The following is a 15,000-nucleotide window of genomic DNA, read 5'->3' on the forward strand; positions in this document are numbered from 1 at the left end:
GGTATTTAATAAGTAATATAGTACGCTAGACTCTTGATCGAGTGGTCTGGGGCTCGAGCCCTGGCCATGCCCTGCGTTGTGTTCTTTGGCCAGACACTACTCTCACAGTGCCTCTCTCCATCCATGTGTATAAATGGGTACCGGCAAATGTAGACAAGCATGCATCCTATCCAGAGGTGGGAGTGGAAATACTCCTAATTGCTTAATGCTACTGAAACCAAGATAAGCCCCGGCCTGATGGGCCACTAGGCTCGTATGCCCACTTAACCTATGAGAGGAAATATTTAGAATCTCTCAACTGTGGTCAAATTATGTAAAGAGGTGGTCACAGTTGCTCAGAGAAGTGTATTTTGCAAAAAAAATGGTTAATTTACAAAAACTGCACAGGTATTTTGACAGGATTGATTGTTTTTTTTTTCCAGATATTTGGTCGTCTAGCAGCCATTCCTGAGTCCGACATCGGCTTGATTCAGTTGGAAACTGTGGCAGGTAGGTCATCGTCCTCAGTAAATACAGTTCATCTCTATGGATATAATACCTTCTTATGGCAAACAAAAATTTATCCCTGCATGTTCACCATGTTGAAGTTGAACTTTAGCACTCAATCTATACTGTCAAGACCTAGGCCATTGGGCTTGGTAAATGGAAAAATTTTACATTAATAAATAAAAATGAATACTACTGTTTCTTTAACCTAATGTAAATGCTGAAAAGTTTCTCAATTTCTTGGTAAAAAAAGCTAATTAAAAACACTCTTCCTTCAGCACCCAAGTTTCAGCAGGCAGACTATCCCATCAGCCACCTGGATCAGCAGTTCACATATGTTGATTTTGCCAATATCAAGTGGGACCCTGTGTCTGAGACATGGAAGCAACATCCTAATTCAAAGTAAGAACTATCGCTAATAAGGGATCTTTGGGAACATCTAGCACTTTTTAAGCGCTTGTTTTCCCCTCGATTTAAATAACTGAAAAATCCTAACATGCTGCATGTTGCACAGTCTGGCAAATCATGCTAGAAAAGTTATAGCTAAGGACTTACCCCTCAAAAAGTTCCAGCCATAATTCCCTAGGTACATGTGTGAGACGAGACTAAATTATGCTAACAGCTATCATAACTCACGAATATAAAGTAACTATATTATCACCAATTGCAAAGTATAGACAGTTTACTCAATTTTGTAATAATAAAATAGCTAAACACCGGTACTGACAGAAGCAATCCTTTGTTTAAATGTAGGGAGTTCAAGGAAAGTCAAAGTCATAGAGGTTAGTGTGGAAGTGTTAAATATTTATGTTTTTGTAATAGTCTGAAGTTTGATTGTAAAATAATGGTCACTTTTGAATGTCACAAAGATGTAATTTGCAATGTTTGTTTAATTTTAGGATCCAGAAGTGCATCTTTTGACATGAGGAATGGCAGGGTATGGTTTAATTTTACCAGCAACTTCCCTCTATACACTTCTTGTAATTTTCACGAGAAGTCCTCTTGATTGCTCAAATGACTGAGTTATTACTGATTGGCAGACTAATTGTGTTGATTTATTGATTGATAAAATGATGAACTACTTCGGTGACTGTTTAAACTACTGATAACATATTTACTGAATGTCTGACTGACTGACTGTCTTAATGACTGACTGACTGACTGACTGTCTTAACGACTGACTGACTGAATGTCTGACTGACCAACTGCTTGACTGGCTGCTTGACCTGGGCAAAAACGAGGATGAGAGTTGCAGATGAGAGTTGACTCTCATGAGGCCCAAACGAGAGAAAACTCTCATTGTCTCGAGGATCATGAAAAATTTGAACACGTTCTATTCCATGAGATTAGTGGTTAGGTGGACAGCTGGACAGATGGGTGGACAGACAGACAGACAGACTGTCTGATGGATGTATTGACTGATTAACTGGCTGACTGACTTGATTGTTTGAATGATTGATTGATTGACTAACTGCAGAAATTACAATACACAGACATACTTTAGGCTTTCACACTATTATTACTTAGACAGTAATTGAGTATTATTTTAAATTGTATTATTTAGGAGGAAGCTGCTCAATTTCTTTCTGCTGCCATAAGACAAAATCTCCAACTCAGAGTGGATCTTCCTGCAACCTACAATAACAGTGTTTCACTAGGTCAAGAAGAACCTTTTACAACAGGTAGGGTAAAGTCTGCATACAAGCCTAGTAGCCCATCAGGCCGGAGCTTATCCCGGTTTCAGTGGCATGAAGTGACTAGGAGTAATTCTACTCCACCCCTGGATGAGGTGCTAGCCATTTGCAGGGTTCCCCCAGCAGTAATTTCGCTGGTACCCATTTATACACCTGGGTGAAGAGAGGCACAGAACACAATGAGCCTGGCCAGGGCTCAACCTGGACCATTCAATCCAGAGTCCAGCCCGCTAACCATTAGGCCACTGTGCCTCCCATTTAACAACAGGTAACAAAACAAAACAAAAATGGACTGCTAGAAACATTCTCACAATGTAGATGTCTTAGGATGTGCTTGCTGGGAGATAACAACTTTACAGTGCTCTACTTAAAACTTTGTTCAAATTATTTTAAATGGCTTACAGAGCTAAAAAAATACTTGAATCCCAGCATGCCCTTCTGACAGACAGCTCTGAAATGTTGCTTACCCGGGGCAGTTGCATGCTTGTATTAGTTAACATTCTCTATGATTAAGTGGACAGACAATTTGCCTGGGTCCTTTATGCCCATTGTGTAGGTAAAGTTACTTTCCAAGCAGAAAAATCTACTTTTCCCAGTTGACTGTTAAGACACTTTTTTAAAGCGCACTTTATACTGACCTGTTAGCAGAAGGTGGGGTGGGTTAGTTTGTTAAACTCTGCATTGAGAATTCCAGGTTTGAGCCCAAGTCAGAAACGTAGTGTTGAGTTCTTGCACAAAACAATTTCTTCTCAAATTGCCTCTCTCCACCCAGGAGTATGAATGGGTATTAGCAAATTGGCATGGTAAACTGGGGGTGGAGTGGGGGTGGTAACCTGTAATAGACTGGCATCTTATCCAGGGGGAGTATAAATATTCCTAGTCACTTCAAACTGTAAGAACCACCCGGTGCAAAGAAAACTGATTTTCAGGGTGCCCTTTGGGCAAGTTGGAACTGCTGTGTGCTACTGTGAGGGCTTTTTTCACTGGCCTTACTTTGCTTGCCAACTAAAAAGTCTGAAAATGTTACTTGACAAGTTATGGGTAAAATCCAGTACCATGACAGAAAAACACTAGTTCCAGGCTGTCGGGACTTTCTTTACATACTGCTCAAAAATGGAGTCTATAATAAGTGCTGGCACTGGCTAGCCATCTGACTCCTACAGACGATTTGTAGGATAAAGATATTTACAATATTCTTAAGTTTTATTAACCTTTTACCTTTTATCTATGGTAACCAGTAGAGAGAATATTGTTTTGACTCCATTTTATTTCTCCGAACACATGCTTTTAACAATATTTACAAAATGGCTTATTAAGAATGCTCAGCTTGTCACGCAATGTCACGATCTAAAACGTTCTGCTTTTGACAACTATTGATCTTTTGAACTAAAGACTCAAAGTGTTGTAGCACATGACAGTAAGCTGTGGGTTTTGCTTTGTTTTTCAGGAGAGACTGTCATAACAGATCATGTAAGATCAATTGTTCGAGAGTGCTTACAAGAAGCAGATGTGCGGTGGATAAGCTCCCAGGAGCCTGATATCAATGCCAATTATTACGAAGAAGGATATGAGGAGGAAGAGCAGGCCTTAGGGTGACAGTGATGATCAGGTATATACATGGGAAGTAACATATCCTGGGATGAAGCTAAGAAGACACTAAAAGTTTACCTAAGTCTTTGTTTTCATGTGGAATTCCAGCCTATTGGTAATCGTGCAATCTGATTGGCTTAACAGGTGCCTACTATCAATCCGTAGAAGGCTCTCGGAGCACGTGCTTAGTCTTCGCTGATTTTATCAATCAAAACCTTCAATAAATCAACTCTAGCTATATTTTGTGTTTAATAGATCGGTCAGTGGGTTATGCTAACACAATTAGACGGCTCGCTCTCGGTTTCTACCGGCTTTTGATAGTTGACTCGGGGCTTTGCCCCTCGCCAACTATCAGCCGATAGAAACCTCGAGCTCGCCATCTAATTGTTAATTAGTATCAACACAGTGCCTCTTTCCAGCCAATTTTTTGACTGGATAATAGCAAATTTAGGTGTTAGACCATAGTTTGTGGCCTTTTATTCAGTTTTGTAAAATGTCTAAAGTATCAGAGGAGGATTGAGAAAGATGTAATGTTCATCATGACACAAGCTTGGGACAAAGAAAAAAATCTGGCATAAAGGGACTAGGAGTATAATTCTGATCCACTCCCCCCTGGATGGTATGCTAGTCCATTGCAGGGCTACCCCCAAATTAAAATTCCCCAGTACCCATTTGTACACCTGGGTGGAGAGAGGCACTGTGAGAATAATGTGTCTTGCGCAAGAGTACATCACAGTGCCCTCGTACTGAGTCCAGCACACTAACCATTAGGCCATTGCACCTCCCATGCACTAGAATTGGCACATAATTGATACTTTTTTTACTTCTTAGGCAAGCCCTGTTGTCATCTCTGAAGTGACAGCAAATGTTGATTCTGAATCCACTAAAGGTATAAGTTCATTAATTTTGTTTTTAAGACACTGATTTGATTGTTACTTTTATTTCATATTTGGGTCCATATATTTTTTAAATTAATAGACCTTTCCTGCATTCTAACAAACAATGGTGACAATTCAAGGTTAGGGTGGACAAAATTACAAGATTCATATATAAAAATGTCCACTCCTTGTTTTGGTGCTATTTTTCTTACGCACTGAAGTGGAAATTGGGAAAGGTCTATTCTGGTAAGTCTTAGTTAAAACTCTTGCATTTTAGATTGCTTAATGTATTTTATTGAGGACCACTAATATTCTAGCACTGCCAACTGAAGATAATTGGGAACATTGTTATAGATAAAGAACACAATCTTACATCAGCTTTCAATAAGCTAGTTTTGGTGTTAATGATTTCACACATGAACTTGTTGTTTGAAACATTGAACCTGAATTGGTTGCATTTTAACACACGTGTTTTTTGTGCCACCTTTACTGGCGCCCAAATGTATGACCACTTTTAATTTATTCACATTCTTTTGTGCAGATTTAATCCAATCAAAAGCCGTGGATAGCTTGCAGTTGACTTCTGATTGGATTAAATCTGCACAAAAGAATGTGAATAAATTAAAAGTGGTCACACATTTGGGCGCCTTGCTGTAAGCCAATGAAAATAATTTGAGTGGGCAAAGTTGGGTTTGAACTGAGGATAACCAGATTTCTTAATCAAGAAATGATTCCAATTTTGTCTTACTAGGTTAACTCGAGACCATTCATCATTGGTAAAATTACACACTAATTTTTTATAACTATTTTTGTTGACGAGTGCTTTCCTTTTGATAGATGGCGAGGTGGTGGACGAAGACATTGACACTAATAGGTAACCCTTTAATTTTAGAATTTACATTTTTCTGTAACTGTAAGTGTATGCAATAGTTGCGATAATGCTATACCGTAGAATTCCGGTTATAAGCCCTGGGCTTATACAACTTCGTAAGGGGTTTTGGGTGGGCTTATAAGCGGAGGGGCCTATATCCGGGAGGGCTTATAAGCGGAATGAAAAAAACGTTTCAAAACGAGCCACGGGAGTCTTGATGGAAATACGTTTCTAAGTTTAAAACACATAATAAAGCAACATTTAGCCCTATTCAGTACTGTCATCTGGTAGAGGGGGGCTTATATCCGGGGGGGCTTTTAACCGGGTGTATTTTTTTGTTTCCGGGATGATGGGCCTATAACCGGGGGGGCTTATAAGCGGGGGGGCTTATAACCGGAATTCTACGGTAGTTGACCCTTCAACTGATCCCATTGCCAAAAAATATTTACAAACAAAAAGTACGAGATAAAAGTATTGCTCAATAGCTATCCTTTGAGTGGTCACATATTAGGGTTTCATCTACAGATTTGAAAGTTAGAATCACCTTGTACAGCATAGTAAAAGCACCAAACAAAAGTTCTGTCTTAATTGAATGGTCACACACTAAGGTTTCATTGACATTCTTAAAAGTTGAAATCACTACTAAACAGGTACCGCTTAAAATATAACTGCCCAATGGCTTTAACACAATAGAGTTTCATTCATAGACTTTAATGTAAAAATTACCTTGTAGAATATATAAACAGTACCACATGAAGTACTGCTCAAATTATAGCTTTCAATTAAGTTGCTGCGAACACACTGGGGTTCTTAAAGTCAAGACTACATTAGTCTGATTCGTTGAGTAAGGCCAGGGTTAAAATTACTTCTCTGGTTTAATTCATTGGCTTCCGTGCCGGCCTAAACGGGCCTTGATGATCGTTGCGCTTTCTTCCACTCATGACATCATCATCTTTGATCAAAAAAAGGATCACTTACACTCAAACTCTGCAGGAGGAAAAGCTCTTTCCGATAATGCCCCAATTAGAGTGATTGGGTCAATTGTGCTTGAAATACCCACAAAAATGCTAAAAAATTTAAGTGAAAAACTCGTAGGAGAATTTGCCTCAGCCACCCATGACTCTTCATGATCAGTGGCGAGTATTTCCTGTTTGGATGGGACTTTCTCGAAAATTACTAAACTGCAAGCAAACCAAGTTATAGGCCAACAACTGCAGCAAAAAGATACGAAAAGGAGAAAAAGGAAAAGCGAGAAAAAAAAGAAAAATGAAAAGCCTCAAAATCTCAAAATTGTGATTTTTGCACATGCCTGAACAACAATGACCTAAACTCCGATGAAAGAAAGAAAGTCATGCTTCCAGGTTGCAAGTGACTTTGGAGCTTTATTAGCTCATAAATGACGAGAAAATGCCAAAAACGTCCAAAAAATGCGTTTTTTTTTTTCAAAAATCTCCGGGAGTCAATGGGTTAAGTTAAAGATTCCCCTGCAGGTTTTTTGAATAAACAGAAAGTGATTTTTTGTTACTGTTATTCAGCAAAGAAATGGAAGAAGATACACATCTTATGGAGGATAGCCTTGATGAAGATTCTGTTGAGGACTTTGCTTCAGAAAGTGGTCAGTACTTTGCTGTCGAACCTGATGGCTTAGAAGAGCTGGTTTCCTTCACTGAACATGCAAGAATAAACGCTTGGAAGACTCCGGAAGTTATCAAAAAGGCTGGAAACAGTGGTATACCCTCTAGGGTGGGGAGTGCCACAACAAGGGTTAACGCAACCTCCCCACCCCCACAACGACCTTCATCACCAACCCCTCCAGGCACAGTCCCATTCAAACAGGCAGATGGATGGCTAGCAGGGGGTCGGGATGTAAGCAGTTCATCTGTCAAGCGTGCTTCTGTTCCACTGCCAGGGTGGATGGAAGGTTTGGAGGGAAGGAGACCAAAATCTTCTCCAGTTTTTAGAGGTCCTAGGTAAGTCCTCTGCTCAAAAAATAAACTGTCATTACTCTTTGTTAGATGTTAGGCTGAGCCATGCCACCATAGTATTCACACAAGATAACGTATCACTAATAAGTAGAAGTAACAACACTGATTTTATTTCTCTTGGTCAGTCACATTTATACACATAATTAACAAGGTGTATCTTGAGGGGATCTACAAAGCAAACCAAACTAACCATCCTGGCATATAACATTAAAACGATAGTTAAAGCGGATATTACGCTGTGGTTATACATGGACTTAAACTAAAGATATTATTATGATATCATGCAAAGCTTGTATTCTAACACTAGATATAATTAATAAGTTTTTTATGAAATAAATAAACAAGTTTTCTGACGTCAAATTACCTAGAAAATAACATTTCTGAGCCCCCTAAAGATAGTTGAACCCATGACCCTCTAGATATTGGTTGGACGCTTTAACCACTGAGCTATGGAAGAATCATGGTAAACAGCTTCTTGTCACCCATCATTCTTATTACTTCTTTTCACCGTAAAAGAATAAATACAGAAGGTTGCTATTGTTTTGCCAGGCAAACATCAAATCAAGTCACATCCAGGAGCCCGTTAACAAGACCCACAACAGGTAATGAACAGTAACAAGTTCCCGCAGATAAGCGGCACCCCCGCTTTCGAGCGAAAATTTTTGGAAAAAAGGTGCGGCTTATCTGCGGGTTTTTACGGTACATAAAAAGTTTTTCCAACAACTTTTTTTGTGATTTTGGAAGACAGATAATAATGCTGCAACAAATTTTTGTGAATAATTTATAAAAAATTATCTGCTTAACATTTCTTTTTTTTATAAAATAAGTCACTTTCTTTTTTAATGATGTAAAATTTCAAGACTTTTATGTTGTTTGAGTTGGATGTTGCAAAAATTTTGTGTACTGAACTATGGTAACCAATAAATTATGTTCAAAATGTTTAAAGAACTTAATAATTCACTGATCTTATTGCCCTTTTTTCAGTTACCGGTCATATGACACACACATATGCACTCTTTTTGCCTGAACTTTTCTAATAAAACACTCCCTAGCAAAGTACTGAATAGTTTCCAGTTTGTGTGATTTATTAAAATCTAGTATGAACATTCACTTGAAGTAGACTGCAATTTTTATAGTTATGCCAAGTGGTGTAATGTCGATTTCATGTAGCTAAGCAACTTCCGTGATGAACACTGCATTATCATCATCATCATGACTCATCGCGCCAGGACGCGATAAGGCTGTCAAGCTTTCTACCAACCCCCTGTTCCGTGCCACCGCTTTGGCTACTTCCCAGCTCGTCCACCCTGCAGAACACTGCATGCTCAGTCAAAAATTCTTGGTATGATGTCATCATTGACATATCCCCTGACTGTAGTAAGCACATTTACAGCAAGGAGCCCAAAAGTGTGACCACTTTTTATTTATTCACATTAAATCACATTTAATCCAATCAGAAGTCAACTGGGAGCTGTCCTTGGCTTCTGATTGGATGGTGGTTGCACGAAAGAATGTGAATTAATTAAAGGTGGTCACACTTTTGGGCGCCTTGCTGTAAATCCCAATAACTTAAACCAGCAATATCTTTGACCTCCTGCTAACTAAAACATTTTTGGATTCCCCCATGCATAAAGGACATATTATATTTCTTACTAATTTTTCTCTGGGTAACTTGAACCTGACCCACAAACTTGAAGATTTCTCAACTTGCCTTAAAAAAAGGCTGTGGCATGAGGCATTGTTAGCATCACTGAAAGCATAGTAAAAAAAAGAAAAAGAAAAGAAAAAGAGAGAAATATATATATAGATTTAAATAAGTAATAAGCAAAGATAGTATTGTAAGTTAAGTAATGTTAATATGGTAGGTAACACCAGTGTTTTATTAGGATGTAAGGTATTGTCAGTATTGTTAACAATGTTTTCTTGTACTGTAAGTAATGTAGTTAATGTAAGTATTGTAAGTAATGTTAGTTTTGTTTAAGTAATTTGTGGTATTGTAAGTAATGTTAGTATTGTAAGAAAAATTTGTTGTTCTCAATAAAAAAATAAAAATAAAAAAAAAATTAAAAAAAAAAACTTGCCTTAAAGGTTTGCGTTACGGTTAGGGTACTAGGATTCAATAATGATTGTAAAATGTTTTTTATCAAAACAGCACATTTAAAAGGGAGCATTGTTTTGTCATATAGGTCGACCATTTGGAGTTGCTCCAAGGGTTTTTTCGCGAAGCTTATCTCCTCAGATGTATGGAAGATTTCAACCAACTCGAGTAAGTAGAGTGTGCTGCTCTAGGAAATTAAAATAACTCTACACAAGGCTACTGGAAATACTGAGGGGGAAGTGGAGGTTAGGGGGTTTTTTGGTTTTAAATGCAATGTTTTGACAGGAAAGTCCAGACAGGTTGTGGGAGTGGGTCGAACCAAAACACCTCCTGTGGGGGGGGGGGGGGGTATAGCGTAGAATCATGCCAGCAGAAACTTTAATCAGTACCTTTCATCTTTGATTGTCTCAAATCTATAAAGTTTGTGAATACAGTCAACTCTCTCTAAAACGGACACCGTTGGGACCGGCTCCAACTGTCTGTCTTAAAGAGGTGTCCATCTTATAGGCAGTTTAAATAGTTACGGTAAAATGACTGAAAAACGACAGGGAAAGGACCAACACCAGGTGTCTGTCTTAAAAAGGTGTCCGTCTTAAGATAGAGTTGACTGTAATTCACAGAAGCTTTGTAAATTTTAACAATTGTTGTTTTTTAAAACAATGAATCAATCAATGGGTTCTCCTTGTGAATAGGTTGGTAGGCTGTTACATTACTGGTAAACTTAAATAGCTATGGAAAAATTTATTCTTGTTCTCTGATCTACACAGGTTGTGATAAGAAGAAGATGAATGACAACATGGATTAACAAAATCAAAGATCAATAACTGATAAAAGGGTTCAAATTATCAGAGTTTGGTAGCAGACTCTCATCTCTTCTAATTATTGCGGTTTTCAGTTGTATGCGAACTCTCTTTACATTTTTTGCTGCCATCAATTATCTTAGAGGACCTCTCGGGAAACAGAAAGTCACTTCAACCGGGGTCACGTCTGTCAGTCGGGATTGGTAGATTTCAATCCATTTTGTTTCTTTGTGTTTTTCATGGTTTGTTGGCTGTTGCCATAATTATGATTGATGGCAGCAAAAAATTCAATCGCTAGCTGGAATTTTAATTTCAGAGTTCGCATTTCACTGAAAACTGCAACAAATGTTTGGTGTTTTAATAGACTTTTGATAGGCAGATGCACATCTGTTGCTCTCTGTGAAGTGGGTAGGCATTGAGTGATTTTTTTGTCTTGGTCGTGCAAGACAGTCATAAAAAATGGCCTATAATTTTAATACCATTCTGTACAGTTGAACCTCTCATAATTAGGTGGACACCTTTGGAGCCAGAGAAAGTGCCTACTTAAATAAGGTGCCTGCTTATGGGAAGTCAAGAATGTATAGTGTGTGTATGTGACTGGGGCCATGGCATGTCTGCTCAACTTTATTTTATATATAAATATATTTTTATCTTACAAACACAGAGTTCAAGCTAACTAATTAGGTCTTTGTCATGAGGTTTTTATGCTAAATTATTTATACAGGTTATTTATTTAATAATCAAATATTGATTAAGCCTCTTATGCAGATGATCCTTTTGCTTGTCACAATAACTTCCTAGGGAGGAAAGATTAGTAACGCAATCTTCCTTGGAGTCTCTTTGTAACGGAAAGATTGTCACAAACAAAACCAAGACCGTGTATTGGAGGCTAACAAAGATTAAGATGATTTGTACAAGATTCTTGTGTGACTATTTATTTATTTAACAAGAAAAACGGTTAAGCCATAATTATTTTTATTGCTGTCTAGAAACATAACAGGCTAATTTAAAAACAAAACAAAACAACTTTAGTTGAATCTTGATAACTTGAACCTCCCACTTACTTGAACCTTTTCAATTCCCCTTCAGGTTGTTTTCTTACAAATTGTACCACCAATAACTCGAACGTCCAATATCTTGAACATTATTTGATTTCCCTTGAAAGTAAAGCCTGGTTTTCACTCCCGACACAAGCACAAGCGCGATCTTAACGCAAATTTTGACCCTTGCGCTTGCCGCACAGGCATCCAAATGCAATGCGCTTGTGCTTTTGATTGAGTCGAAGCCTTTTTTTATGGAGAAATAAGACCTGTTATCCTTGCGCTTGTGCTTGTGTCGCTAGTAAAAACCAGGCTTAAGAGTTAATTGTTGGGATTCAACTGTAGTGTAACCATAGTAAAATGAAGCCTTGGGTATTTTTTGACAGTATAACACAAAATACATTGACTTTTGCCCTTTTTATTGTGCCAGATGAGTATGTCTTATCACATAGATTTATACTGACATGCATGCATGTTGTTTTTTTTATACTCTAATATAAAGCCTGATTGCAAGTCTTAAATTATTTTTATTTATCAGGGTGCTTGTAGATAGTGTTTGAGAAAAAGAAATATTTTCTTAAGAGTTTTAAAGAAGATATTTATTTAAAGATGTGTTTAATGCGTATTTAATATTTAAAACCAGTGAAAGATGACTCGGTCATGTTGTGATTCTAAATAAATAGAAATACTGGCAGTGCAAGATACTGTAGATGCCATGATTTTATGTTGATTCTCATTGTGGAATAAAATTCCAGTTTTTCTGCTCCGATTTTTGCTGATCAATAAAAAAGTTAGTCACTCAGTAGCATCATAAATATTTAACACTTGGAGTCAATATTCATACAAAGTCCAATAACCCACACTTGCCTAAAACGTATACGTTTGTGCCTTGTGACTCATACAACAAGCATAACTCTTTACTTTATTTTCTATAGCATTAAGCAGCTAGAAGTATTTCTACCGCCCCCCCCCCCAGAAAGATGCAAGGATGTTAGGCTTCTATTGTAGAGTTTACCCCCCTTCCCAGAATTTTTAATTTGCTCTGCTGGTACCCAGTTTACATTGAAGTGGCAAAAGGCTTTGTAAAAGTAAAGTGTCTTGTCTTAACTAGTAACAAAACTTGGACTTCATTTAAATATAGGATCTAATAATTGTCTCCACATATTTGACAGCCTTTGTGCTTGTAGTCAGAACCTCCAGTTCACCAGCTGACCATGGAGTTGAAAGTACAGATGGTGGCATATTCCACTGAGAACCAGACAAGCTTGTTATTAAGAAGAGGTTGACAACACCTTGCCAAGGCAAACACTGTCAATGGCATGTACAGCTTACAGTAACAGTCAAACATTCTCTTCATTGTTCATTCTCAAACCTCGGTAGAACAGGTAGAATAAGGTTTCCATACGCCGAGTCTTGAGAAATAAAATATCCAGAAGATGTAGCATTCGCATGCTGGAAAGAAAAAAGTGGAGAATACAGTTTGTTTTAAATTAAATGTCTTCCAAGAATTTTATGGGATCTGAGAGTTGTTTTGAAAACAAACATTTTTAATTGGCTTATGACTGTTGTCCACAGCCAAGTAGTGTTGAGGGATTGCATTATAAGATCTCCTTGAACTATGAACAATTTTCGTCAAACTTTTCAGTATACTTTACCTCAAGAGCTTGTCGCTGGCTAAGTGACAAGTCTGCTGGGCTGCGAATGATCTAATGAGAGAATAAATTCATTTTAGGTTGAAAAAGCTAGAAAAGTATCGACTTTTAAATTAGTGACCTGTTTTTATGTGTAACACAAGGCTGTGTGCATGCATTAATGTACACTGTACTAAGAGGTGTCCTGAAGAGGGGGCTTGGGAAGCGGCAGTTGGGGGGAGGGGGTATAAATTCCATTTCCCAACCCAAATTTTGCACAAATACGAATAACCATTTTTGTTTGTTTGTGATTCCCAGTCCCAGCGGGTCAAATCTCATTCCCCCAGTAAAACAGGCAAATCCTAGTTCCCATTTTACTCTTTCAGGTCCTATTGTAATTAATATTTACAGCAATTTATGTTTCAGTCGAACTGAAGGTTCAACATCCCCCCCCCCTAACCCAGGCCATTGCCAGGACATTTGACACCTTTGCCTTCCCGGGGGGAAGAGAATTTGATAATAGAAGTCTTCCTGGGTGTGAGGAATTTGATCCGACCACATAGGGGGTGGGGAATTTGAATGCAGACTTGATTTCTGGTTGTACCTGTCTCAGTAAATTCTCGTGAGTTTTCTTATCATGGCAGGGACCGATAATCTTCTATGTATTAGTTATCTTCTATGTATTAATTATACAATAGAGAAAAAAACTGTGCAGTCTATTTATTTATCTGTTAAACTATTCATTTTTCACGTGGGTGGGGACATTGGATCACTGAAAATGGGCTTGTAGTGGGGCATTTGAACAGCTTTGGGGCCCAGGGAGACGGGAATTTGAACGCAAATTTTCCAAAAATTCAAACGCCCGGGGGGGATGTTGAACCTTCGATTACACCTTCATTACAACATGTTACTTACCGGGGCCTCGTGAGGCTTAACGTTTGAAACAGAAGTGGAAGCTTCTGGCACAGTTGGGCGGCTTGTTGAAAGATTCGGTCTGAGCAGAAAAAAACATGTTAGATGAGTTCTGCATTCAAATCAAAAACACATTAATTTATAACAACATGGAAACAAAAAAATACAGCTTATTATAAGGCCCCCCTCCCCCCTCTCTTTCTCTCTCTGCCGAATGACAGTACTGAACAGGGCTAAATGTTGCTTTATTATGCGTTTTTTAACTTAAAATGTATTTCGATCAACTCCCCCGTGGCTCGATTCGAAATGTTTTTTTCATTCCGCTTATCAGCCCTCCCGGATATAAGCCCACACAAGACTCCTTACGAAGTTGTATAAGCTAAGCCCAGGACTTACAACCAGAATTTTACAGTATTTCTCAGCAATAACTCAGGGACTTACCCGATATTTCCTCCGCTAGCCTGGCCTTGATTTAAAAGCATCTGGCGCTTTTGTTGAAGATCTTGGAGTATCTGTCGATTCTGCGATTCTGTCATAATGGAACACAAAGAAATAAACTACAAAACGGCCGAAATTTTACCACCCGATCCGATCTTTGTTCGATATTAATTTTCTTCTACGCATAGTTAGTAGCGAAATATCTGCCTCCGATAATATCAATATTTATGTATCGATTGAAAAGATAGAATCGAGCCAATAATAACAAGAAGCATAAGTAAATAAATTATGGACACCAAATTATGCAAAATGACAACTTCCGAAACTTTCATCGACGCCCTAGCGGCGGGAGTTTTGAAACGAAATGGGATTGCTTCTGTAACATGTTTACTCAAACCGTTCACCATCTCTTACAGGCATACCCACCTTGTCCCCCTTGGGGTTGAAACGCCATTATAACCTTGCAATTTTTCTCAGATAAAACTGTTTTGTTTTCAAGAAGAGAGCTCTGAAAAAAATTCACATTAATTTTTCGCCCGCCGACTCGCCCGCCATTTTATTTTCATACTCGTCCCAG

At 38.2% G+C, this 15,000-nt stretch overlaps 2 protein-coding genes across 2 annotated transcripts in view; one reads left to right on the forward strand and one right to left on the reverse strand.

The window, feature by feature from the left end:
* The window catches only part of LOC144637593 (uncharacterized), a 28,866-nt gene extending 16,655 nt beyond the window's left edge, over nucleotides 1-12,211 (forward strand). The window contains exons 22-34 of the mRNA XM_078496657.1: nucleotides 423-489; nucleotides 765-888; nucleotides 1,240-1,268; nucleotides 1,386-1,423; nucleotides 2,051-2,168; nucleotides 3,628-3,772; nucleotides 3,879-3,885; nucleotides 4,602-4,659; nucleotides 5,486-5,522; nucleotides 7,055-7,489; nucleotides 8,054-8,106; nucleotides 9,691-9,770; nucleotides 10,370-12,211. Of these exons, the coding sequence (XP_078352783.1) occupies nucleotides 423-489; nucleotides 765-888; nucleotides 1,240-1,268; nucleotides 1,386-1,423; nucleotides 2,051-2,168; nucleotides 3,628-3,772; nucleotides 3,879-3,885; nucleotides 4,602-4,659; nucleotides 5,486-5,522; nucleotides 7,055-7,489; nucleotides 8,054-8,106; nucleotides 9,691-9,770; nucleotides 10,370-10,390 (1,212 nt within the window). The 3' untranslated portion in view covers nucleotides 10,391-12,211. The remainder of the gene's footprint in view (nucleotides 1-422; nucleotides 490-764; nucleotides 889-1,239; nucleotides 1,269-1,385; nucleotides 1,424-2,050; nucleotides 2,169-3,627; nucleotides 3,773-3,878; nucleotides 3,886-4,601; nucleotides 4,660-5,485; nucleotides 5,523-7,054; nucleotides 7,490-8,053; nucleotides 8,107-9,690; nucleotides 9,771-10,369) is intronic.
* On the reverse strand, nucleotides 11,845-14,957 carry LOC144638879 (SOSS complex subunit C homolog). The gene is made up of 5 exons (XM_078498179.1): nucleotides 14,850-14,957; nucleotides 14,427-14,514; nucleotides 13,989-14,067; nucleotides 13,098-13,148; nucleotides 11,845-12,894 (listed from the first exon to the last, which is right to left on the reverse strand). Exons 1-5 carry the CDS (start codon nucleotides 14,875-14,877, stop codon nucleotides 12,796-12,798), a joined length of 345 nt encoding a protein of 114 aa, XP_078354305.1. The 5' UTR covers nucleotides 14,878-14,957; the 3' UTR covers nucleotides 11,845-12,795.
* Nucleotides 14,958-15,000: the final 43 nt, after the last annotated feature.

The sequence above is a fragment of the Oculina patagonica genome, chromosome 14, assembly GCF_052425735.1.
Source record: "Oculina patagonica isolate OP01 chromosome 14, crgOcupat, whole genome shotgun sequence".
In the NCBI taxonomy this organism is placed as follows: Eukaryota; Metazoa; Cnidaria; class Anthozoa; order Scleractinia; family Oculinidae; genus Oculina; species Oculina patagonica.